The sequence below is a fragment of the Dipteris shenzhenensis genome, chromosome 8 (assembly GCF_047967505.1).
Source record: "Dipteris shenzhenensis isolate YYH24624 ecotype China chromosome 8, Dip_SZ_1.0, whole genome shotgun sequence".
NCBI lineage: Eukaryota > Viridiplantae > Streptophyta > Polypodiopsida > Gleicheniales > Dipteridaceae > Dipteris > Dipteris shenzhenensis.
In genome coordinates this window covers 58,837,084-58,864,627 of record NC_141603.1, presented here as the reverse complement: position 1 = coordinate 58,864,627, position 27,544 = coordinate 58,837,084, and the positions used below count along the sequence as shown (strand labels likewise).

The 27,544-nt window shown below is 41.5% G+C and overlaps 2 protein-coding genes across 5 annotated transcripts; one reads left to right on the top strand and one right to left on the bottom strand.

Annotated features, from left to right (window-relative positions):
• The first annotated feature begins 5,475 nt into the window (after window positions 1–5,475).
• On the top strand, window positions 5,476–8,779 carry LOC147899748 (uncharacterized). 4 transcript variants are annotated; one of them, XM_087378473.1, is made up of 5 exons: window positions 5,476–5,627; window positions 6,359–6,468; window positions 6,573–6,649; window positions 7,418–7,492; window positions 8,271–8,779. In XM_087378473.1, the coding sequence occupies exons 2-5, from the start codon at window positions 6,409–6,411 to the stop codon at window positions 8,407–8,409; spliced, it is 351 nt and encodes a 116-aa protein (XP_087234599.1). In that variant the 5' UTR covers window positions 5,476–5,627; window positions 6,359–6,408; the 3' UTR covers window positions 8,410–8,779. The 4 variants fall into 4 exon arrangements, with proteins under 4 accessions (XP_087234599.1, XP_087234600.1, XP_087234597.1 ...); XM_087378474.1 differs by having other exon boundaries at window positions 5,476–5,628; window positions 6,386–6,468; XM_087378471.1 differs by having other exon boundaries at window positions 5,476–5,628; window positions 6,372–6,468.
• A 12,897-nt stretch (window positions 8,780–21,676) lies between these two features.
• Window positions 21,677–26,547, bottom strand: LOC147899747 (uncharacterized). The gene is made up of 4 exons (XM_087377790.1): window positions 25,987–26,547; window positions 24,367–25,222; window positions 23,846–24,270; window positions 21,677–21,802 (listed from the first exon to the last, which is right to left on the bottom strand). The coding sequence occupies exons 1-4, from the start codon at window positions 26,113–26,115 to the stop codon at window positions 21,677–21,679; spliced, it is 1,536 nt and encodes a 511-aa protein (XP_087233916.1). The 5' UTR covers window positions 26,116–26,547.
• Window positions 26,548–27,544: the final 997 nt, after the last annotated feature.

Here is a 27,544-nt window from a genome sequence, read left to right as displayed (position 1 = left end):
AATTGCCCAAGGGAAGGAAAGCCATTCCTAACAAATGGGTGTATAAAATCAAGACAGTTGATGCTAAACCCAAGTATAAGGCAAGGTTGGTTGCAAAGGGATATGCTCAAACAAAGGGCAAAGACTTTCAAGAAGTGTTCTCCCCTGTAGTAAAAACGACCACATTGTGTGTGTTGTTTGCCATAGCAGCTGCCCTTGATTTGGAATTAGACCAAATGGATATACATACAACTTTCTTGCATGGTGATGTTGAAGAGGACCTTTACATGAAGTAGCCCTAGGGTTTTGTTATTCCTAGAAAGGAACATTTGTTATGTAGGCTCAACGGAAGCTTGTATGGGCTGAAACAAGCTTCTAGACAATGGTACAAAAATTTTGATGCTTTTATTCTCAAACATGGTTACAAAAGAAGCTATGCAGATCATTGTTTGTATACAAAAATGGATGAGGATGGCAGCCCTATCATTCTTGTGCTCTATGTAGATGATATGCTGCTAGCCCGCGAAGAAAAGAAGCACTGTAAATGCTCTTAAACAGTAGCTGAAATTTGCATTTTCAATGAAAGACCTTGGGGCAGCTGAACATGTTCTTTGAGTAAGAATTAGAAGGCGAAGAGACCAGCGCATATTGTATTTGTCTCAAGAAAAATACATTGAAAAAGTGTTGGACAAGTTTAACATTGCTGATACAAAGCCTCTTGGTGAGGGCAGGTGAAGGCCTTGCAATCCCTTGTCTTGTGTAGTAAAAAAGGAACTCATCGCCTCTGCAAAAAATAGAAAGAGAGTAGGTGCAAGAGGACAGCCCTGCCGAACCGAACGGGAAATAGGAAAATGCTCCCCTCATTCTCGTGCCAACAACACCTGACTATGTGCATATCTATATTGTGTAGCCAGACCTCTAATCCAAGGCTCAGGGAAGCCCACCATCTGAAGCATGGTGGCCTCTAAGAAAGCCCAGTCCACACACGATCGTAGGCTTTCTCAAAATCCAGCAATAGCACAACCAACAGCTCCTCTCTCAAACGAGCAAGTGAAATAGCCTCTCCCAAAAAGTAAAAATATTGTAAAGGATGCTCCGGTCCTTGACAAATCTTGTCTGAGTCGGATGAATGAGGCTGTCGGGCATGGGCTTCAATCTCAAACTCAAAGTCTTAGAAAGAATTTTGTATATCGAGTTTAAGACTGTGATAGGCCGCCATTGGCAAATCAACTCAAGGTCTCCTCCCTCTTTAGAGATGAGAAAGATCAACCCCTGAGAGAGAGAGACTCAGGCATCACACCAGTGTCCATCATCTCTTTGAAGGCAAGCCAAAGCCCCTCCTCCAAAAGATCCCAATGGTGTAGGAAGAACAAAGGTAACAAACCATCCTCACCTGGGCAAGTGTCTCGCGCCAGGCCACGCAAGGCATCGTGCAACTCACAGCTAGTAAAGGGAGCCAATAGCCTCAAGCGTATATTAGCTGTCACTGACTTGCGAACATGACTCAAAACTCGTTGTCTACCCTCTAGACATGTCGAAGAAAGGGTGCCCTCTGTCAACCGCTCTCTGTAAACAGCGGTCTCTGCAACAAGGCAACTCTCCTGTGCAGACGACACAAATCTTGGAGACCGGTTTGCATGGGGAATAATCTGAGTCCAACCGTCCCCTAAGACCTGCCAAACGCGCTCGCAAAGCATGGCTCAAGCAACTCCAAGTCTCAATAGCATACTCCCTGGCCAAGCTCCTCATCCTCATGTACATATACATAGCAGCGGGGTCACCTGGGAATCCACAATCAAATGCATGACAATATGGCACTATGCGGTCTAAGGTGTCCTAAGAATAATTGCAAATTTGGCCTGATCCAAAAGTGTATAAGCAAATTAGTGCACTCCAAATCTCCAAGATGGTGAGAGAACTCAATGATTTGCGTATGCAAGAAATGCATAAGCAAATTAGTGCACTCCAAATCTCCAAGATGGTGAGAGAACTCAATGATTTACGTATGCAAGAAATGCATAGCCTGTGCAAGAGTCGAGTCAAGTTGTGAGTATCCACAAAGTGGGAGTGAGAAAGCCACGACGGAGTCAACCGCTTCTACTCCACGAGAGTAAAGCAGAGCTACGTGGATCTGAAGACATGTAGTATGTTTGGTGTCATCAAGCTCTCCAAAGTGCCTGGTGAACTCATATCCAAAACTCTTTCCTCACTGGTGGTGTCAAAAGAAAATAGACCAAGAGAAATAGCCTCCAAAGAGGAGGTACTCACCACAACAGGCGGTGGAGGGGAGACCTTGCCAATCTGAGCAGCTCTGCTCGCAAAGAAAGCACTCTGATGGACTGATGGGTGCTGCCAGGAGGAGTAGGCTTGGCCAGAAGGGAGGGGAGCTCAAGGGGTAGGAAGGACAATAAGAAGAGCAACAAAGGGCGAGGAGGGCGGGGCGGAGGAAGAGGCCGGAGGAGGTGAGAGATTGGAGGCCAAAGGAGGGGAGAGGCGGTCGGGAGGGGCTAGGTGAAATGGCGATAGGGAGCGGCAACGGAGGAGCCAAGATGGAAACTATATTGTCTGGCTAGCTCCTCCGTGGAGTGCTCTGCTAGCTCATCCTGCAAAACACTGAAACAGTTCCTAGTGGGAACCCATTGCTGCTGTAGGCTTGTCATCCTCGGGTAGTAGACTCTCCTCCTTTTGAGGGATGGTGGCGGCGGGGAACTTGCTGCCATTCAGGTGGAGTCTCGGCCGTCTCCTGTTCCCGTGATTGGGTGGCCAGCTCCTACTCTGGTCTCTTGAACTCTTGCTATACTTCAGTCCCCCCCCCCCCAATTCCGCTTGTTCTCTACGCTCTGCCCGTCTCTGAGTCCTCCGAGGATAGGCGCGAGCCAGGTGGCCAATCTGTCTACATACAAAGCCTTATCTTCCCACTCTTTTTTTTTCCATGGTTGTCGGTATTACTCCCTTTGTCTTGATGGATTTAACATGTTTCTTTTGCACAAAGACGTTATTGCACTGCTTCTGGCAAAGTTATGTGCACCCTCTAGCTTCTTGATGTGCAAAAGTTTGCCACTTTCATTGCTACCAGGCATAACTTACGGTCAAAAAATCAACTCAAAATTCACAAATTCAAGTCCAAATGTCACATGCACGTGACCCAATACAAGGCAACTACCAAATTGTAGTGAAAGACTAAAAATTTGAAGAAATTTTAGGTCTGCAAATTGATTGCAGCTATACCCTGGGCCAATGTAACAAATTGTACACAAAAGCCCCAAATTTAGCAAATGCAACCACAAAAGTGAAATTTGACTGATACTGTCAAAATTTCCAAATTTTGCCGCTGAAATTTGTGCAAAATTACAAATTTGTTTGCTAAAATCTGCACCTAGACTTGCACACTTGTAAAATAGCCCTCAGCTGAACCTGGTTGCACTTGGCTGACCCCTGCACAGTTGTGTTGCAACACACAATTTTGACACACCACATGCACTAACCAGTTTTGACACGGCACACGTAGCAGCGCACAGTTTTGACACAGCAGCACGCAGGTTCAATGCAGCAGCATGCAGTTCTGGCATAGCAGCACACAGGCTTTGATATCAGCTTGTAAACAGCGGTGCAGCAGCAGCAGCAACAGAAAGAGAACACCAGATTTCTCTCTATGTGTGTGTAGGCGCGTGCACAGTTGTGGGAAATAGGAAGAAGAGGAGAGAGAGAGTCATGTTTTAAGTGTGTATCTTCTTATCCTTTATATTGTAGACTCATTCGTGGTTATGCCAAGATAGCTATTCCAATGAAGGTCTCTCTTAAAGGGAAAGAAAAAAACTTTTAACAGAAAGAGAGCAAAATAATAGTTTTGAAAAACTTAACGATACTATATTGATACCGCTTGAGTATTATTAATTTGGGATCCCAATACACCATTCTTGGTTGAGATTGATGCTAGTGACATGGTTGTAGGTGCAGTTTTATTACAAGATGGTTGACCTAGGAGATGGCGTAAAATGAAATTACTCTGTTTATAAGACTAAGTATGCAATAGTACATACAATGAAGAAATGGAAGCATTATCTATAGGATACCAAACTTTTGATCTTGTCGGACCATGAAAGCATTATGTGGCTTAATGACCAACTAGATCTTCAAGGTCCTAAAGCTAGATGGGTGGAGCTCCTTCACAAATTCAACTAATAGAAAAGGAAAGTACAATGTTGTGGTTGATATACTCAGTCGAATGCTCCTAATAAATGAATTGAGTTTTATTTTATTCTCTTTCAACTTGCTTGAATCCTTAAAAGGGAAATGCCATGTTGATGAGGCATATTCCAACAGATTGGAAGCAATTGAGTATGGGGATCCAAATGAAAGAGTTTTCATTGAGGAAGGAACATTAGAGGATGTTCAACAAGAAGGTAAAGCATCAAGGGTTATACAAGTGGAATTCAATGGGAAGAATTTTACCACATAACTAATAGGGTTCGTAGACCTGGCAAGTGTTTAACTTTTAACTATTAACTCCCAAGAATAAGGTATTTTTTTACCACATAACTAATAGGGTTCGTAGACCTGGCAAGTGTTTAACTTTTAACTATTAACTCCCAAGAATAAGGTATTTTTTTACCATTTAACTCCCAAGAATAAGGTACTTCACTCAAATGATGATGGATGGCTATTTACTGTAGAAGGAAAGAGTATGTGGCTTGCAAGATGAAGAAATAAGGCACGGGGTACTCTTTGAGGTCCATGATATCTCTAGTGTGAGACTTGCAGGAGTGAATATAATAGAGCATAGTCTATTAATTGCAAGACAAGGAGTTGTTTTTGGGAGTTGGTGGTCATGCAAAGTTTAGGCATAACATATCATCAGAAGGTATTGTTGTACTTCCATGTTGGGATAAATAAACAAATACTACTTTGATAGCATAGTGGGGGGCCCTTGAGAGGTTGATTGGGACCCTATCGAGTGTCATTCTCTACTCTTTGCCTTGTATGCAAGGAAGTCTATCAACACTTCTAAAAGTTGTGATTTGTGGTAAGCTTAGTGATTGCACCTCATAATGTCATACTAATTAATGTGTACAAGTAAAATAATCCAAAAGCAAAGAGAATGAAATGTTATGCTTGTGGTACTTTTGACTCTATATATATTAGACTCTCTCTCTCTCTCTCTCTCTCTCATGCAAGGAAGTCTATCAGTAGTTTTCAAGGTTGTGTTTTGTGGTAAGCTAAGTGATCTCTACTCTCTATTTCGTTATGCAAGGAAGTCTAGGTTGTGTTTTGTGGTAAGCTAAGTGATCTCTGCCATTCGGTTGCACCTCACAATGTCATACTAATTAATGTACAAGTAAATTCATCTAGAAGCGAAGCGAATGAAATGGTCTGCTTGCGGTGCTTTAGACTTGATATATATTAGAACTTAAATTATATGCAACCCTCATTCTTAAGCAAATGGTGCTCTGTTTGAGCACTAGCACCCTGAAAAAAATACTATATATTGTAAACATGGTTTTTAACGTTTGGTGTACCATGAAGGCTGCAGAAACAACATGGGAATAAGTGGAAGGAGATATCCGCTTTATTTGATTCTAGGCATCGGACTAGTCTCAAGGAGAAATGGAGGTCTTTGAAGAGGACGTTGAAAGGGTCGAGACCATGTGGGAGATTGCTTTTCCCTTTGCTTTTGTGTCAGCTTGGAAACTCTCATTTAACCCGATGCAGTATGCAATAACTTGTAGAAAGACTCGTGGTAGCCAATGCTACAAGACAGAAGATCTGTACGTTTTGTCTGCCGAAGGTGTGCATGGGTTATGTATGAGTAGATGGATACACTAGCTACAACAACTTGCAATGTTAGTTATTGCTACCAACCACAAAACTAGAAGCTAACGGGAGTCACTAATTTATCAAAACCCTAGAGTCACAATCACCAAGTTTGGTACTGCATGTTATGCTTAACATATGGACATTGATACATCCATCCATCTGCATGCATGTACAGATGCAGAGACACATGCAAACATAAATAAATACGTACTTAATGCATGAATACGTGCCTGTGTTGGTATATATGCACTTAGCTACTTCCATCTGTGCAATGGATAGTAAATCCACCAATTCATGCATGCACCCATGCTTTATTGTCGCAAAGGGTGCACAGTTGGAGATCATATGGTGGTTTTAAAAGCTATCATGTAAACAAGTTCCAAATTTTTTAGATCATATGATAAACAACAATAAGTAGTACCTTGGTAACTACCTGTGTTTGTTGTGGCTTATTAGTTTGGAAAATGTGTCTGCATTTTCCTGTAATGTTTCTTAAAACAATAGTTATTCCACTTATCCATGCATGGACTCATATATTTTCAACGTTCTTTTTACGAGCTCAAAGCCTTCTTTTAAGGTGTGTGGACGCAGGAAGAGTTGCAAAGACTCTCTGATATGGTTCATCAATGCATGCGCTTGAAGGCGACACAAGTCAAGGGCCCAGACAGGCACCTAGTATGCCTCAAATTTTTTTAACTTGTGGTTTGCATCAACTAAGCATACTGTTAGTACACTTGTAGATCTGATTAGTCCTGGATTTTTTGGCTCTAACGGGACAGCTACGGGATGATATAAATTGGGAGAAGATTGCAGACACAATTGGGACACATAACCACGGTGCTTGCTGTACATTATGGTAAGTGCTAAAGAGAAGTTTCTGTCCATTGACATTCTATCATCGATTGGTGTTCATTGACATGATCTGTGGTCTATGGTCCTGTTAACAACTTGGGAATCTCCTGTGTTGCTTTGGCCAGTGCAACCTAATGACAATTGTCCTAAACAATAGTCCATATTTTTGTTTGTTGGGTCATTTTCTTCAATGCCCTACTTGAATTAACAACATTGCACACATGTCCATAAGGTGGAGGCAGACTCCATTGTAAAAGGTTCTTATAAGTGTAAGAACAGCCCCTAATGGTGGGTAGATGCCATTTGCTGCGAAGGGGGTTGACCCAACACCTTGAGCATACTGAGCTAATATTTGTCGATGCACAGTTTAAGAGACCATCAAATGGAGCTGAATAGGAATGTTGCTTGGCTTGTCGAAGAAAGATATCCGGAAGAAAAGAGACCATCAAATGGAACTGAATAGGAATTTTGCTTGTCTTATCGAAGAAAGATATCCAGAAGAAAAGAATCCTAAGAGCAGTGTTGTTTCTCATCTGGATTAGAGATGGAGCATTCTATATGAAGTTTTGTGAAAGGATTTCAGAAGTTGTCAGTAGAACTCAACAACATAGAAGACCACTACTTTTGCTTGTGATGATTTTTTCAGAAAGCACTATAGAAAGAGCTGGAAATTCAATGGCAATGAGTATGCAGGACATCAAAGAAGTTCTTGTTTTATTTGGAGGAAAGCATTCCATTTTAATCTCATGTGTTGTGATTGGTGGTGTTCCAGGTACAGTACTTTGCAATCGTCCATGGTCTCTGATGGGCTCTGGGCTAATGAAGATGATTATCTTCTACTGAAAGGGTAATGCCACACATGCATCTTTCCTGTGAGTTATGGGTTCTGCAATGCCGTAACGTCGATGTTGTTACTCAACAATTGCAGCCTGCTAGAAAGTGGGGCTTGTATGGAGGAGGAAGTGGAGTGGGATAATCTCCTAGATGACAGGTATTCTGGGGCTGTGTGGCTAAGCTAGTAAGGGCCAATGCAAGTGGGCATTTGCAGTATTTGCCAGGCAGTTTGAACCTACCAGGTGTTTAGTGAACCCTGCAAAGCACTTGCCAATGCAAGTGGGCATTTGCAGTATTTGCCAGGCAGTTTGAACCTACCAGGTGTGCGTTTAGTGAACCCTGCAAAGCACTTGCCGGCAATATTGCAGTATTTGCAGGCCAGCAAGAACCTACTACATGTTTTTTGAGCTCTATAAGCATTTGCTAGCCAATATTGCAAGTGCCCATCCACAAGAACTTATCAACATTTTCCACTGAAAAGGAGCTTGTTTCCATCGTTTTGAACATCATGAGCTGGTGCAGAGGGGACCCTGCAGGCCTAGTTACATGCGGTTAGGGGTAGGGGAATGTGGCCCTTTATCCAGGGCTGGCCATCTCCAGCCCTGACAGCACGTAGGCAGGCATATGGTGTCTTGCCTTCTCTGGAGAAGTTGATGATGTTGTGGTTTGTGATGTGGCGATTTATTGTGGGACGTGTCTAGGAGTTTTTGTGATCCAAATTATCTGTAGTGGGTGCCAAATTTTTGCGAGAAGCTGCCCTATTTAGTCTAAAAGAATATCCGTGTTTGCAGGTCTGGGCATGCGTGCTCAACCAGATGGAAGAAAATGGTGAAACACCTTGGGGAGAACCGGACCAGGCAATTTTTAGATAAATTGGACATTCTTGTAAGGCGCTATGCACCCAATCTACTGGAGCCGTTTGAAGAGTGAGAATCTCAAAACATGTTCTTGTACAAGTAGTGGAGAGGCTCCATACTGTCATTGTATTATCCTGATGGGAATCATCAGGAATAGGCTAGTTTACGCGAAAGCCTTTTATGCATGGGTTCTATGGTGATTCGCGATTGTTGGCATCATTTGATGCACGAATCTTTGCTCCTCCCCCCCAAAATCATACGGACACGCATACACGCATGATTTGTGAACCTGAAAGCAATGATAAAATCAATTCATGAACATGAAAAATCATATGCCTATCGAGCGGATGTAAAGCGTATTCTCATGAACTTGGAGAGAGAGAGAGCAACATAGCATTTGGAATGGTTAGACGTTATCATAATAGCAAAGATCTTGGGTTTTTTTTAAATTTGCTTTAGTGGTTGTTGAAGGTGTTCTTAATGTAATATCTCTATGGCATCATCTTCGATTTAGTGAACGTTCTCATATAATATATGTGGCACACTCGGTTCGTTGTTGTGAAGGTGACTTCCGACACAACATTGCAGCAAATTCCATGATTCCTTTAGACTAAGCATGTGTCCCTTGACCACTTAAGTGAAGATGACCTACTATGGAAGGTTTACAATATTGTAGTAGCTCCACCTGGTCATGTTGGTTTTAAGGCTCTTGGCGTAGCAATAATGGTACATCAACAATGATTCCTTTTGAACTTAACGCCTTTCAAAGAGTTTCTTCTACTATTGTTTACAACAAAATCATCATTTTTAACGAATTTGTGTTTCTTTGACATCGACCATAGAGATGTGCAAAATTTGGATTGGTTTTTTTCACTTTAGGAAATTGTAATGTAATCTTGTTGTGATAAGTTGTTTGGTTGTGATCTGGTGTTATGCCATTGTAAAATTGTATACAATAATTTCAAGGGGGGAGGGGGGAGAGAAAGAGAGCTATGTAACTTGTTGGTCTTCTCCCCTTGCGTGTATGTGCATGCACTCTTTGGATCAAGATACCCTTTTTGTACAAACGTGGCATTATCGGGGGCGTTTCTTCTTTTTGGGTTGTCAAATTTTTTCCCAATACTAGAAGCTTGTTGATATTAGAGGGTTTATTTTAAGTGATGAAAGGTGAGACCTAGCCATTTCATCTATAGCCTAGGCATCCTTTATACAATGCTCCTAATTAGGTCTGAAGGAAGACAATTCACATATAACTTTTTTCGCTCCATTGTTGTACAATTTGTAATGCTCCTTATAAACCACAACTTTTGAGTAAAGTGCATGAATAAGTTGTGAACTTCTCATTGTTCAGCCAAATGTGATTGACAACCATCTTCCAAAAGTATATCTTACGTGTGCCAAAACTTGACACTACCAATCATGTATTGTTGCACGATGCCAAAAGGTTTGTTTGAGAGATTATTTTCACATCTTGCATGCTTACCTATATTTCGTGATGAGGAGGTGGAACACAGGAAGGCAAGATGAGATCAATTTTCATCGAGTTAGGGGGACTTTCAATGGAATTTGAAGATCCATGTGTGTAGACAAGAATTTTTATATGGGGAGGGTTCAAGGACCTAACTTTCCTTGATGCCAAATTTCCAATTCTTACGACATTGAAGATGAGTAGGAAGTTTGGAAAGCATTTTGTATAGGAAGTGGTTTGTCCGGGATATGGAGACAAGGGGATGAACCAATACTTAGCTTTTAAAACAAATTCATAAGAATTTTGTTAATTTGGCGATTTCAAGGCGAGAAAGAATAAGATATAAGGCACCAAATTTCTTGCAATATATGAAGGGCAGCTTAAGGAACCTTTGTTTAGATTTTGTAGACTATCCATTCCACACACCTGCATCTTGACGTGATAGTCCAAGCATTGAAAGACCTGGTTAATGGAAAACATTTTTATTTTCAAATAAGGGAGTTACAATCATGGACCGTAAGATCAATGAGAGTTGACTTATCCACATTTAAGACAAGACTTGCAATTTTAAGATAGTCACCCTTAGCCATCACATAGAAAAATTTCACATATAGCATACATCTTGAGAGGTTAACATTGTTAGCTTTCAGAACAAAATATCATCTACACCACCCAAATCAATGATATGCCTTTCTCTCACCACCAATAATCCTTGGATCCGGCCTCTATTTGCTATGGGGCTTAGGAAACAAACAAGTGGGTGCAAAGAGCAAGGGGCAAAGAGGATTCCATTTTTTGATTGAGTGGCAAAAGTTTATCCGATCAAGGGTTCGCTTATCCTCAAGGGTAACTATTGAAGCAACTCGATCTACCGACAAAATGATGGTATTCTTGGATGGAATCCCATTCTTGCCAACATGGCTTTGATAAATTTTCACCTAATGGTATCAAATGCCTTTGTAAAGTCATAACATAGTATAACCATATGAGGTTCTTCTACCTTCAAAGCATGCTCACTACCAATTGGACCCTAAGAGGATGCTGTCATAAATGGATCTTCCCCCAAGAGAAAGCTCAATTGCGAGGCATGATCATATTTTCCTAAGAGGGGACCAATTCTTAAGGCAATTCCTTTGGCCACAATCTTATATATATTTCCCATCATTCTTATTGGTTTCCACCAATGGTTTATGGCAAGGAGCAAAACTTTTGCTTGGGTACGAACTTTATTTTTCCTTGTTCAAGCATTGGATCCATGTGTTGAGCCATCCATATCTCATTCCAAGGAGGTCTCCCTTAAGCTCCTCTCCCAAAAGGATACCAAGAATCCTTTATGCTGCCATCATATCCAAGGGTCACATCATTACCTAGCTTCCAAGAGCATATACTAGCTCTTACACATTAAGGTTAAGCAAGTAGAAAATGAACTCCTTTGATACATGCCGGTTGTAAAAGAGTTAGTGTTCATTTTAGTCCTTTAGTTAGCTAGAAATAGAAGTGGTTGGATGGAGTTTATAAATAACTTTAAATTAGTTTACATGGCACTTTCAAATAACCACAAAAGAGAAAGGAAATTAGCAGTGCAAGTTACACAAGCAATAAGGATCTGGATGGAGCCGGTTCCCCCTCCAAAGGAAATTGTATTACCCTCCAAAGGAAACTGTATTATATAGCTCTTTAAATCTTGCTATCCTTTGTCCACTTCTTTGGTAGCATGAAGGTAAAAACCTCATACACCATGCATACATGCAAATATGCCCATTCATAACCCTTTGTGTCCCAAAGTGGAGAGAGCCAGTAGGGAGCAAGGGAGAAGAGTGGTAAGAAGAAATATCTTTACAATACGAGTATTTTCTATGATAGCACTAATGCTTAGCATTAGTAGAGAAGACATTTGTTGAAGCATAAAACTTGCATAGAATTTGCATTTCTTAAGCAAGTGTGTAGGCTTGTTCATCCACATGAACATTAGCTTTAGTAATGAAGTGAGGATGCCTTTTTATGCACAAAATACATACATAAAAGCTCACAACCACGCATACAAAATTTCAAATTTTATGTGTAGTGTGATTGGCCCAAATGGTGGCTCATCCAATACATTCAATTCGTATATGCACCCCCTTTTAAGGGTCTTTTGCAAGTCCTTTTGGATACTGAATGAAGCCTTTACCCTAAGGTTTTAACCCTAGATCATAGCCTTTTCCCCATTGGGTCCACTTACCTTAGTCTTAGTGCTAAAACCTATCATTGGGCTCATAATGTTTTTAATCTTTTGGTCCCCTTCACATTTGGACCATTACTATGTTTTCTAAATCTACCACCCTATCTCATAGATATACCTTTTTGGTTTTTATACTTTGGACCATATATGAGATAAAAAAACTTTCTTTGGGTCTTTGTATACACACAATATGCTGGAAGTTGTCTTTTTAAATATACAATGTGGGTGTTTTGATGATAGTAACATCACACACCATGCATACACACAATATGCTAGAACTTGCCATCTTTCCCAATGTAACATTCTAATACATTTATTGAGACTCATATATCAAAGAATAATACAAAGAGATATATATGCTAGAACTTGCCCTCTGTCCCAATGTAACATTCTTCTCCATTTAGAGAGACTCATATATCAAAGAATCATACAAAGAGATATATATCTTTTACATATTTCTCGATTATATCATATGATGGAGAAATATACCTTGAAAGGTGTTCTACCGCCCCACCACCCCCAAAGCAATCTCAATCTCACTCAGACTCTCACTTTCAATCTCCACTGTAAGATCTCATCTCTGTACCGGCTCAATCTATCCCATAATCTGCCCTCAATAGAGGTTTAATCACTCTCACTCTCACTGGCAAGGATCTCCCCTCCTCCAACCACAATCAAGATCTTCCCTCTTTTTAGAGGTTCAATCCTTACAAAATATATACAAATCAATATGGAATCTATATCATAGATGCAAACTTTTTGCACCGCCTCGTATAAACCCATCTTTGATATGAACTTGTAGTCGTCCTCTTCACAATCTCCATCTTCCTAACATATCCATGAGTCCTTCGTTAACCTCAATTGTCTCATCACAAAAACAAAAGAATCCTCGAGGTTGATATAGTATGACATCCATCACATCCTGTGGAGAAATATATTCTTTTATACTATACTAATAGAATCTGCATCTTGCTTTCATCATAACTTTCTATTGTTCCAAGCTCCAAATAGGGTCATCCAGATACTATGATGATATTATTTGGTTTTATGATGATAGTAGCATCATACACCATGCATACACATAATATGCTATAGAATTTGCCCCCTTGCCCTCTCTCCCAAGACCTCAAGCAACTTCAAAGGTAGAGAGAGCTATTAGGGAGCAAGGGATATGAGTGGGAAGAAGAAGTACGATTAGGACATATGAGTACTCCTACTTAACACTACATTAGCTTAGCATAATACATAATAGCGAAGAGATTTTTCTTGTAACATGGACTTGCATAGGATTTTCATTCCTCTTTCCAAGTGTCGGCTTGTTCTTAGTCATGAACATTAGCTTGTAAAATGAAGTGAGGATGCCTTTTTATGCTTGATTTTCACTCACACACTCACACAAGTATGCATGCAAAATTTGAAAATTTTGTATGCATGCTGATTGGTAAAAAAGGTGGCTCAACCAATCATCTTTGGCTTGTCCAACACCTTCCCTCTTTTGTGTGGGCTTCGCCATGTGAGAAGCCCTTTACTTTCTTGAATGGCGAGTAGAATTGCAAAAAATGTCATATTCTAGGAGAAAACCAACGTTCTAGTTAAATCATCTAAAAAGCTTACTTTTTAATACATGCATGATTTTTCTAACTTATTTTTAGCTTATTCATCCATTTAAAACCCAAAATAATAAAATAATTTATTAAAACTCTTATAAATACAAATTTTAAGTATTATAACTATGTTTTATATTCACAATTTATAGCTATAATATATTTGTCATAACAATTAATTTCCTATTCTTCCAAAGTTATTTTCAATCATAAATTGGCCATTTATGATAAGTGGAAAATAAGGGAACCAAGGAGAAATTAATTTAGCATTCGTAGCTCTAGCCCAAAGGTATGAGGGCAAAGGTAGAGATGGCTATGAGAAGGAATGAAGACCCAGGGAAAGTATTCTTGCTCATAGTTGCTCAAAGTTGGTCCAAAGTATGAGGACCAAAGGGGTAAATACTATGATACCAAAGAAGGCTCTAACACTCATAGTAAAGGTTCAAATGAGGAGGAACCAAAAGTACTAAGGTTGTGAGTGTAAAGGTAGGTTTTAGCATTCATCATAGTCCCGGTCATGAAGAGGGGATCCAAGGGGGAAAAGACTATGAGATAATGTTAAAACCTAAGGCTAAAGGCTTCATTCAGCCTCTAAAAGGACATGCAAAGAATCCATTATGGCCAAGGACCAAGTGGCTAGTGGTCATACGAGCCATGGTCAGGCATTCACCTAGCCCATACGGGCAGGTAGGGGCTTTACTGACTTAGGTCAAATTTTTGTGGCCAAAACTAGCAGGTTTTATTTTTCACGTAAATTAAGTACCTCAATGTCAGGAACCCATGGGGAGGGTCACAGGGTACTAGGGCTTCGTATAAGGACAAAAGCGTGCCCGAGGCTAAAGTAGGCACATGAAATATTAATGCTCCCAATGCTAAAGGTAAAGGGTAAGGCAAGTGGACATGTGGGCATGCCACATACCCTCATATCATGCATGCACAAACCCGAGTTTGCATATGTGGTATGCATAGAGATTTTAGTGCACAAGGTGGCACACTCACATGGCCCCTTGCACATTGTGGCATCTAGAAGCCCACCATTTCATGCTCACAAAGTATAAGGCTATTGGCTAGCCACTTTTTAAGCCAATAAGAGAAGGATAGCCCACCATTTAAGTAGGTAAGGGGGGGTACACATGGCCCTAGTCTACACACAAGAGAGGGGCTAAATGGGCTAGCCATAGATGATTGGTTGAGCCACTTTTTGGACCAATCATATTGCATACAAAAACTCGAGTTTTTGTATGTGTGTGTGTGAGTGAAGCTCAAGCTATAAAAATGCATTCACACTTCATTTTAGGGGTTAATGTTCACAAGGAGGGACAAGCCTACTCTTGCACAAGGAATGAAAATCCTATGCAAGTCATTGCTTCATGAAAAAGCTCTTCTCTATCATGTATTATGCTATGCTAAAGTAGTGGTAAATAGGAATACTCATTTCTTGTAGAAGGTATTTCTCTTTCCCACTCATCCCCCTCGCTCCTGCTAGCTCTCTCCACCTTTGAAGGTTCGTGAGGCCTTGAGGGTAACTTGGCCATACTGCATGCTTTCATGGTGTATGATGTTGCTATCATCATACTACCCAAGATGGATTAAAGGATGAACGCAATTGTATTGTTTAAAAGGCTCGACAAAGAGTTAAATAATGCAATTTTCTTTGGAGGGGGGGACTGGCTCCATGTGTATTCCGGTCCTCTATGCTTGTGTCACTGCTGGTACTTTTTTTTCCGTTCTCTTGTGGTTATTTTAAAGTGCTATAATTACTATATGTGAAAGTTCTTTGTATAATCCAACCCAACACTTAGAATGTAGCTTAGATAAGTAGTAAATGAATGCTTAAAAAGAACATATTAACTATTGCAATTGTTATGAAATTTTGGAGTCAATTGTTGTAAGTAGCCTACTCATAACATTGGTATCAGAGCTATCTAGGTTACTCATTCCTTTCTCAAGGAGAGGGGGGTCCTAAGTATCTAGGCTTAGGGGTAGAGGTCTAGTTAATTAGAATAAGATTGTGTGGGACCTATTAACTGCGTGTTTCAAGCCCATCTATGCTGGGTATGGTGCACACTGTCGAGAGCTATGGTTTTAATAATGGAGCCCAAAAGGCTTGCCAATGGCTTAACCTTTATTGAGCTAGACAGGAGCTATCCCTTGGACACTGGCACTGTTAAGCCCACCTATCTATCTTATGTGACTAGTCACAAGCTCTACACTAGATAAAAGAAGCATTTTTGGAGTTTTAAAATGAAGAACTTAGCAAGTTATGGTTGAAAATAATCAAGAGAGTAGGTCTAACATAGGCAAAGACATGCAAGATGTTAACATAAGAGATGAAACTAGGCTTGTTAATCTCTTAGTGGCAAGGCTAAAACTAGCAAAAAGTATGCCAACTTTACAAGGGAGAAACTATCATCAACTTTTAGCTAATGATTTTTTCCCTATAGGCCAAAAAGAAGGGGTTCCTTTCAGCTCTCTTGGTGAGACCTCAAGAAAATGAAACACTTTGGTCTTGAAAGTGGAAGCATCAAAAGATGCTAAGAGTTATAAACTATCAAAAGAAAGGAAGGGGGATGAAATTCCTTGCACCTTTGATAGTGATTCACTCCCAAGGAAAAGGAATGAAAAAGGAACTCCTAGCATGGAGTTAGAAAAGTTCACTCAAGTTGGGGAAAAGATTATTCCTCTCACCTATGATGGATCTTTTGGAGCAACCAAAGTGGTACTAGCCTTCATCAATCAATTTGATGTAGCTTTTGGAGACAAAGTTATCATAGAATCTTCAAAGATAGAGTATGTCTCCAAGCACTTCAACAAAATTGCTTTCCAATGGTGGATAAGCCTACAAATACAAGGAAGAGCTCATCCCAAGACATGGGAAGCTATGAGAATTGCTATAGTAAAGAAATTTCTCACAAGGTATGACCAACACAAGATCCTAAAAGGATATAAAATTTTAATGATGTCATCCCAAAACTCTTACAAAAACTCCACTTTAATGGAGATTAGGAGAAAACATGAGCCAAAAGAGAAGTCGAATACTTCCAAGGCTCAATTTCCTCTTGAGCCCAAAGAGGAGGGAAATACTTCCAAGGCTCACGATCCTCTCAAGTCCAAAATTAAAGAGAAGGACTATCAAGAGGATATGAATGCCCTCAAGATTGAAGATAAGCCTAAGCTTAAAGCTAAAGAGAAAGGCTACCTAGGGAAAGCTAAACTTTCTCTTGAGGACATGGCAAGCTACCCTAAGGAGGATAGGTGCAATAAGTGCCAAGAAGAAGGACATGTCCTAAGAGGAGTGAAAGAAATGATACTCCTAAAACTCCAAATGTGGAAGAGGAAGATCATTACAAAGGATCACCTCTTTGACATATGAGAGGTAGGATAAAAGATCAAGAAGCATTAATACTTTTTGATCCTGGATCCACTCTCAATCTCATCTCTCCACCAAGCTAGCTATCAAGCTAGAATGTCCTAAATTTGAGAAAGGGGATGGTAATGAAGCTAAGGAAGCTTTCAAGGGAAAAGAAGAAATCAATGCTCCTTTGAAAAGAAAGCTTAAGCTTCAAATACAAGCTTATGAAGATAAATAAGAATTTTGTATCTCCCCACTCAAGGTTGAAGATGTTATCGTAGGGCTACCATGGTTTGATCGCATGGCTACCACTATGAAGTTTCCTCAAAGGAGAATATATTTCACCCATAAAGATAAAGAGATCATACTTGATCTTAATAGTACTCTCAGCATTATAAACCTTGTATAGACTCAAAGTAATCAACAAAAAAAGTTTTCTTGGACATACAATTTTGATTAATGAGTGTAGAGAAAAAGAACGTGTAATACAAAATGTAATAGATAAAAGGTAGAAGGAATTAGAGTTGTCAAAATTCATGTATAAGTTTATATGTCTATTTTGCAAGATCTCCTATGGAGTTACCACCTAAAATAGGATAAGAAGATCATGCAAACTCTCTACCTCCTCTCTCTCCCCGCAATCTCTCTCTCTCTCTATGTGTGTGTGTTTCCCCATCTCTCTCCCTCTTCCCGTCTCTCTCTCTCTCTCTCTCTCTCTCTCTCTCTCTCTCTCTCTCTCTCTCGGGAGAGAGAGAGAGAGAGAGAGAGAGTTCCTATCTCTCACTGTCCCCTCCCTGCTCTCTCTCTCTCTCTCCATCTCTCTCTATCCATCTCTCTTTCCGTCTCCGTCTCTCTGTCTCTCTCTCTCTCTCTCTCTCCCTCCTGAGAGAGAGAGAGAGAGAGATCTATGAGAGAGAGAGAGAGAGAGAGAGAGAGAGAGGAAGAGGGAGACAGAAATGAGAGATATATATATAGAGAGAGAGAGAGAGGGGGGGGAGAGAGGGGGGCGGGGGAGAGAGAGAGAGAGAGAGAGGGAAATGAGAGAGGGATAGAGAGAAAGAGATGAGAGAGAGAGAGAGAGAGAAGGGGGGGGAAGGAAAGATATGAGAGAAGGGGGAGAGAGAGGGGGGGAGGGGGGAAAGAGATGAGAGAGAGAGAGAGAGAGAGAGAGAGAGAGAAGGGTGGGGCCGTCGAAGGCGGCCGTTAATGCCATCGAAGCGGCCCGTGGTAAGAGTTTGCGGGACCTGCCAAAGGTGCGGGTCACGCAAACTAGTGTGTTTTAATGTTCCATAGATCCTTCAATCTCGCACGAGTTTAAGTGTGACTTTGATGTAGCTAGACTCATCGGATGTGATGTGATTTTGGGCATCAGCCCGATTGATTCACTCATGATCTGTGCATCTTTAAGAATGTTCCCCAGTGAGTGGTTATTCCTAGTGTGTTTGGGCAAACGAAGTACACGTGTGCCCAGATTGTTTCTTGTATACAGGATTGTCAGAGCCTGGGACAAGATGTTATACCCAGATTCCTCAGTGTCTCGACATTTGTTCAACATTGAGAGAGAGAGAGAGAGAGAGAGAGAAGCTTGAGGCAACTGTAGTGAGATACAGAGGACTCCATTTCTCCTCTTCTTCATAGCTAGAGGTTGGCTACAAAATCTACAAAAAATTTCTCTACATGCCCTGCATTTGTTAATGTTAGGTATCTCATGTGGGAACCACTGCTTAGTTGGAGGAGTTTTAATTTAATTAATTTATGTCTTCTAACTTGTGTGGGTCAGCCATCTACAAGAAGACCTATTTAACAAGCCCATCGCCACCTTTATAAATCAATATATTCATTGCTAAATCGTCAAGCTTTAGTCGTCACTTTTCTCTCTCTCTTCCTCCTGCGTTAACTCTCTCTGCGTTTCACTCTCTCACTACCTACGTGTGTGTGTGTGTGCTTCCGCGTTGCCAACTTTGACATGGTATCAGAGCCGTAGGCTCTAGGCCCTCGGAGCGCACAAGAACAGCAGCGTTTTCAGCCTTGCTGGAGGAGGAAGTCAGCAGCATTTTCAGCTCTGCAGTAGGAGGAAAACAGCAGCATTTTCAGCTTTGAAGGAGGAGGAAAACACCAGCGTTTTTAGCTCTGCATGAGGAGGAAGACAGCAACAGCGTTTTCAGCTTTGCAGGAGCGGAAGATCATCAACGTTTTCAACTTCAGGGAGATCAAAAGACCACCAGTGTTTTCAGCTTTAGAGGCAGAGGACAGCAGCGTTTTTTTTTCAGCTTTGAAGAAGGAGAGCATTAGCATTTCCGGCTTTCCGGCAAAGGAGGACGAGAATATTTGCGGCTCAGTTCATTCCAAAAGGCAACTTTAATTACTTCGGCAGTTGGCAGTTATGGCTCCACCTTGCCCGAGTAAGGATGACAAGCTTGCCGACGGATCGAACTTTGCGCATTGGAGATTGACGATGACACTATGGTTCCAAAGGAAAGGATTGTGGGAAATCGTGGATGGGACAGAGTCGAAACCCGAGCGACCGGCAAACAGCAGCAGGGATTGGTGGACTCAGTTTATGGAAGATGAATTTCTCACGTCAGTTGTTGATTGGGATATTCAAAACTTCAAGGCCCTGTCTGCGATTGCTCAGTCACTGACAAAGGAAGTCTCTCCGATCATCAATAACATAAAGACAGCACATGCAGCCTGGACTGCTCTGGTGGATTACTTTGATCGGGATTCCACCATGCGGGTAGTCACATTGCTTGGCCAGCTTTTTGGTTTGACTTTTCCACCTGGCTCTTCCATGCAGTTTTTTCTCATGAGAATCAAAGTTATCCATGACCAATTATTGGCTATGAATAGTGCCTTATCAGGAACTCAGCTGGAAGCATTGGTTCTTGTGAAGTTACCGAAAGATTATGATAGTATCTCCCAGTCATTAAGGCTCCAAGTCACAAAGAACAAGTTGGAGTTTGAGGACCTTAGCTCCGTTCTGATCGAGGAGGAGACAATCTTAATTGGGGTAAAGTGCGTGTCCGTGTTTCCAACATAGGTGAGGTGGCACATACTTCCCAGGTAACAAAGAAAGGAAAGGGTCGTTGCTACAAATGCGGAAAGTGAGGACATCTGTCAAGGGATTGCAAATCCATTGACAAGAAGAAGTCAAAGGAGAGCAAAGACACTTCCAAGAAGAATCAAGATCATGACGACAGCGGTTCCGATGATTCAACCAGTGAATCGAAAGGTACTCACCAAGCCAAGGTGGCGGAACAGGCCACCATGGCTCGGCTGATGGCTTTCTAGTTATAAGGAGGTTTCCCCTCACTTGTTTCAGCCAGAGAGAGGCATGTGAGCGGGAGAGAGGGGGCATAGCAGAGCTCCCAAACAGGTGCATTGGATCCGTGTGTCGGCATTCAAAGCACATGCATCTGGCAAGGACCAAGCTTGATTTTCTATGAACGTGATGTGTTCACAGTTCATTGGTAGCAGACTATGAACGAGATGTGTTCCTAGTTCATTGTTGGAAGATTTTGGGCATCATGTGTCGACAGTTCAAAGGATTCTTGGACGGGACGTGTTCTCAGTTCAACGAAAGGGGGATCGTGGACGTGGAGTTGTCTGCAGTTCATTATTCTATTATGGCGGCTGAAGCTCAAGATGACATTACTTGAAGAGACAAGTTGTTTGATGCTTTTACCAAGGTGTATTTGGTATCCGGCCGGTACTAAGGTGTCCATGGTTGCATCTGCATCGACTTGGTTTTCTTATCTATGTCCACTATGAGCTACAGAGAGGGTGTTAATGTTAGGTATCTCATGTGGGAACCACTGCTTAGTTGGAGGAGCTTTAATTTAATTAATTTATGTCTTCTAACTTGTGTGGGTCGGCCATCTACAAGGAGACCTATTTAACAAGCCCATCGCCACCTTTGTGAATCAATATATTCATTGCTAAATCATCAAGCTTTAGTCGTCACTTTTCTCTCTCTTCCTCCTGCGTTAACTCGCTCTGCGTTTCACTCTCTCTCACTACCTGCGTGTGTGTGTGTGCTTCCGTGTTGCCAACTTTGACAGCATTCACTTGGATGGGCGCTTCCATGCAACAGCATGTGTGGCCTTGTGCCATGGGTGGCAATGTCAGATGACAGTGCATGGCTGCACGACAGATGGAGGGGCACGATAACAGATGACAAAGAGACCACTGAGTTTGAAGATCTCTCTTCAGGGCTCCTGGACACATTGCAACGGGAAGGGGGTAGGTGTGCATCCACAGCAAGAGGTGCTCAAACAGTATGATCAGCTGCCGGCGCAATACTCCATACCATAACTTAGTGATCCAACGACTACAAGTGGAAGGGTTGTTGCTCAACGCATAAAGGTAACTCAGGGATAACAGGTTGATCAGCTTACATCGACAAAAGGTTTGGCACCTCGCTTCGGCTCTTCGCTACCTGGGGGGTAGTATGTCCCAACGGTTGGGTTGTTCGCCCATTAAAGCAGTACATGAGCTGGGCATCACAGGGTCTTCTGTCACAGACAGTGACGGCCTGGTTAGCTTGTCTGCAGTACCCAACTACTAGGTCGCCACAAGATTGGCTCGCACAAAGGTGAGGTCACACAGCAGTCCCAGCAATGAACAGGTGGAGACCAAAAAGCAGTCAACAGTAAAGCTATAGGGTGTCTACTACCAAGAGGCTTTCATGTCACTCTATACGGACCAACCGTGCCTGAATAAAGATGACCTGGGTATTAGCTCTACATCCTTGCCCGACAAAAGGTCCATATACACAGGCGCTGGTATTGAAGAACTGCTCTCTTGAGCCACAGTGGCAACCTGGAGACTCTTGGACATTAATATTGGGAAGAGATATCTTAGCCGAAGTCACCTCCTTCTTGAAGCGGCATCAGCACTGCCGAAATCTGCATGTTGATCAAGCCTACTTGTGCGTGTAATTGAATAAGGGATCGAGAATGAACTGAAAGAGTTTGCAAAGAACAATTTACACTCTAGGGTCCAAAATTAGCATCATGGTTGCCTCTTGCAGTAGAAAGATGGCCACCCCAACTAGAGCTCTAACATGCACTTTAGTCTGGACTCTGCAGCATGAAGGTGGCTAACACAATTTAAGCCACATGCCCCATTATGCCCAATTATGCACGCGAACACACACTGACTTATTCAGAAAAAACAGAGCAAAACTTACTGTCCATGCCAATGCTAACGAGCACCCCAACAATTGACACACCCTGTTCTCAACTTTTGTCTATCTACTAAATTTTCACCATCCCCGTGTAGCATTGAACTTAATAATCAAATCTAGTTAATGATCACTTTACCTCTATCTGTATACTATCACCAAAAGAAGTAAGAGAGAACACAATCAGCATGAAGTGTTTCCATACTAGCATCAAATAAAGCAGTAACTCCTCACAAAGGCTATGCATGAAACTTAAACTACAGTTCTGATTCTTCATGTATTGCATGTACAAAACTTTGGGTACTGTTTAAGCTAGGACATTGAGCAGTCGAAGCTTGACCTCGCATGAGGTGTTATTCTTCCTGTAATTCTTGCACAAAAATGTTGTGTACTGTGTACTTCAACATAAGCATCAGAAACTCATCCCATTCGCACTTGTATCAAAACTGGATATTGCTGGAGCTTGTTTGACCAGCATGTGGACTATATCCTTCCTGTCTTGCCTAAACAAAATGTTATGTATTCTTCACATTAACATATCAAAATTGGATATTGCTGGAGCTTGACCAGCATGTGGACTATATCCTTCCTGTCTTGCCTAAACAAAATGTTATGTATTCTTCACATTAACATAGGACGATGGAAACTGGTCCGAGTAGGACTTGTATTAAACCTGGATGTTGCTACAAACCTATCATGAAGTCCTGTAGTAGTCTGCAGACCTATCAAAGTAAAGCTCCATTACTCACGTTTACTTTCTCTGGTTATACCTAGCTGAGTTTCCACATTTGTGAAACCTATGGTGGCCACAGAGCTTTTCTTTTGGACAACCTCCTTTCTTTAGGAACCTTGGTCATGATCCATACAGATGATTGTGGAATCTGGGATTGGTGTAATTCAAGCCAATTCCGAAAACCATCCCAACTTCCATTCGACCAAAAACTATCATCTGGCAGGGGCAAAGTTGGCAGTACAGTAGTTACATACATCTTCACAAAGTCAATATTATCTGAAGAAGTAACCACATTCATGTCTCTTCCAACACAACCCCCTTTTTGGACACCCACAAAATGATTAGGAAGAGATAAGGGGATAATAGGGGCTCCTGAACTTCCAGCTAATGTTGAGCAAGAAGTCCCAAAATACCTGCTATTAAAGCAAAGTATCTGACCCACACTACATGCCACATTACCTGTGTTAGTGGCCACAAATGTCTTCTTAAGCTCTAAATAGAGCTCTCTCTTAACCTCTTTCTCCACTGTATCAGTGATTGAAAGCACTCTTTTTGCTTTCGTTAATCTCATCTGATTATTTGCTGCATGTTTGGCAAGCAAATTGTTGTACACTCCCTGTATGGTAGGTGTGTATTGCTTCCAAATTGCATTGCTTTCACTGGTTCCCTCCACTAGCTCTTTTCTAGCATTTTCTAGAAAGTTATTGATTGCGGGGAATGAGATAGCAACAACTTGCTTATTTGTAATGAATGTTGGAGAACATGGCAGTAAAAAGCTTGGCATATTCTTCTCTATCTTGAAGAAGCAAAGATCTGATCCATTTAGAAAAAGCCCATGAGTGTCTCTCTCTTTTGATCTTGATTTTTCTGTGAAGCTTGGATCAAGGCCCTCAAAACCCGCATGTGTATCAAAAAAGCTAGACATTACTACTATTCCTCTGCATACCTTGATTTCAATCTCGCCTTCCTTGTCAACAACATGCCTTGCTGACACAATTAAAGTGGGCGATGCTGAAAACCCTGTTGCGTAGGATGTTTTGACTGTAGATCCATCCTTGCAGCGAATCCTTAATCTGACTGTAGAGCTGACTGCTATGTCAAGTATCTTTGGCTTCATACTTAGAATCTTAGACGGGCTGTTATCATCTACTTTCAGATCTGAAGGTATTGCAACAAAAGAAGAGCCATCTACAAACCCTACAGGGTACACCTTGGAGAAATTCAACTTAGTAGGGGACGTGGGGAGCATGGGATCCGAACACACTTTTTTGTCTTCATCAGATGGCTCCCAAGCCATTTCTTCAAAATTTTGTGATAGGGCTTCTTCATCTTGTGGATAATCAAGACTATTTATGCTATCATCTGATGTATCTGTAATCAAATTAAATTGTATGCTAGTCTTATCAATAAAGCATGAAAGTACCATAGTCACAAGACAAATAAATCTAGGAAAAGCATGGATTTTACCATTGATTTTATTTGTATCCACTTCAGAAAAGATTTTGGTATAGCGATGCACATTGGCAACATTCATTTTAGGCCATGCTTTCATTCCATCTACTACAGCAGGAGCTGTAAACTCATGTTCAGCTTGACCTGCTCCTCCTTGGGACTGTCTTGATGATGTTGTTGGTGTAGAAGGTGTAGAAATGACTTCAAGTGAGGCTATGTCTGGTTGACCAGCTGTTTGCAGTGCCCTTGGTGGAGGTATCTGATTGGGCATTGTCAAACTATGCTGTGGAACTTGTGGCTTAACGGGCACTGCTGTGAAGACATCCCCTCCAAAAAGATTGGGGTCCACTGCTGCCTTAGGAGAAGCACCAGGTTTAATTCCTGTAAGTGATCCACCTTGAAAACCTTGGTTTGGAAGAACTACCCTTGTCTGGGAATGCTGGCCAGTGGGGTTGTTGATAGAACCTGAACCCGGCCAAGATGATGACTTCTTAGTTGGCCAATCAGATGAAACAATTCCTGATGTGGAAGAAGGTGTTGATGGTATTGAAGCTCTAGGTACTGGTGTGGACATGGTTGGTCTGAGTCCTTGTGGTAAAGAAACAACTGGATACGGTTGTTGTGCTGGAACAGTTGGGGGCCAAACAGGGCTTCCTGATCCACCTCCTTGCGGGCTTGCTGAGGTAAAAGTTGGTGCCAATTGGATTTGCGGGGCAGGAATTTTTGATACAGTGGGTTCACTCAATGCTTTGTTCACAAGAGTGGGGGTGAGCTCCCTTCCACTTTGTGCGACTGTCACAAGCTGCAGTGCCTTGTAGAATTCAGCCCGAGAAAGATATCCCCTTTGCCCTTTATCTGCATACTGCCAAATCTGTGGTATACATGAGACACTGAGTAGTAAGCAAGAAAGACCCATGCCATGAGGAGCAAGGTAATAAGTTTGTACAAACAACGCACAAGCCAAATTCATATCTGTTCAACAATGCTTGGTGCATTCCAGCAGCCAGCTATTTGTGCAACATTCTGAATAAATGACTGGTTGTTATATCAAGTGCATTATTGAGTGCTTGTTGATGTAACCAAATAAGATAGCTGAAATGGAGCAAACTTTACCATATTCATGCCTGTAACATGCTCTACAAAGGTGCACTACAGGATTGATCTGAGTGAGGAAACCTCATTGCCACTATGTGATGGGTTGAGCTTTGTCTGTGTTATTGCACGTCAATGTGCACACATTCGTGTGGCCAAATGATAAAGATTAGAGACGTGTTGACAATATCAGCCAAGCAGACAAGGAAGCATTATTTATGTGCCTGCACACCCATCGCCTTGCATGCATCCAAAAAAAAATACCAAAGCGAGTCATCCTTGCTGTGAGTGATGATCATATTGCAAAGAGAGAGCATCATTTTAAGTGCCTGCACTTCGCTTCTATCAATTTGCATGCATCCCGAGAAAATAACACATCCATTCTAAATGATTATCAAAATGCAAACGGATTTTTCCATCAAAGCATAAAAATTTCTGCCACAACTGAATTTCAAACCAACAAGTATAATACTGCGTCCTACCGTATGACTATGACTGTGGAGGATCAGAAATCAGATCCTAGTGGAATAGGAAAGGAAATACCTTGGCGATGACCTCGCGATGAAGGTTGGCTCCCTGCAAGAAGGAGACGGCATCCTCTTCGCTAATGCGGCCATCGCGATCAACGTCTGCGCGCCTGAAGTAGGCATCGAAGAGATCGGGAGAAGCCATGGCCAGCTGCTGCTACAGGATCTGTGACTACGTGGACGTCAAGGGTTCACGGCAGAAAAAGGGGACGAGGGCTCATACGAGAACCACATGCACAGAAAGCAAGTATCAAGTCAGAATTAAAATTGGACGTAGGACCCATAGATAGCATATTTGAAGTGGGCATTTTTTGTTAACAAATCGCGATTTTTTCTTGAAACTATACAAAATTGTTCAAAATCACTTGAGATTTGAAGTGTGTACATATCTAGGGTTTAGAAGCACAGAGATCACCTAACAAAAGAAGTTGGATACATAGAACTTGGGACAACCAAAACACTTGTCATTTGATACTCTGAAACTACCAAAAGAAGCTATTTAGACATCTAGAGTTGTTCAAACTAGGAGTTTCAGCTGTCTAAGTGGCAGGAATTTTTTGTACTATTGCATGTAGTGTTTGAGTATAGTTAGACTCACAAGACTCTAGAAGTGTATATAACACAGTGATTTGGACAAGTCAGTCCAGATACTTGCAAAAGATTACTGACTAAACTCTGTAAGCTGTATAGTGGTTGAATTGATTCTTTGCAGATAAGGAGTCAAGCAATTGCGTTAAGCTGAGGATTGAAGGTTAAAAGCAGTATACCAACAAGAATTCAGGTAACAGGTTGGGTTTCTGTAATTATACTTGTTCATGTACTTAAGGTCAGGAGGAAACTTGTCTAGAGACCAAGTAAGTTAGGTGTCTACAGAAGAAAGTGTCATTCAAGCAAAGATTGAACACTTGACAGTGATTCAAGAGGAAGTTATTTCGGACACCTCGTCTGAAATTAACTATTCCTATTATATGGAGAAAATTCCGAGCATGGACTTGCATGGAAAGATGGGGCCCATTGGCACATCTAGATCTCACGAATAAAGATGGAGGATGCTATTGCAGTATGCCTATACCAACTAAATGGGGGCACGTATTTACTTAGATAGTAATAATCAACACTATGTGCAAGAAGACTTGGGAAAGAATGATTTTGTGAAACAAGTTGAAGTGTATTTTAGAGAGGACTATTACTTTGATGACGAGGGAATTGTTTACATCACAACATCCTTTCTGACTATAGTTGACCCCATGGGAATGATAGAGACCAAAGAAAAAGTAGATGAGGGTTTGGAGAGACCACCTTTGGAAAATGACATCAAAGTCAAGTTCATTTCTATCAAAGAAGTAGACAAAATTGTGGTGGACAATCCGAGGTTTAGGTTATACCGTTTGGCTAGTCTAGACGCATCCACATACTACATGAGGGAAGATGTGCATCCACAAGAATTAATGGATCCTAAGAGGATGTACATGTATGCCTAAGTTTGAGACCCGAACTAGACATATATTGGTCGATGCTAATGGTCACGAGTATAGACATGCTCGATTGAAAGACATGGAAAAGCTAACCTGTAT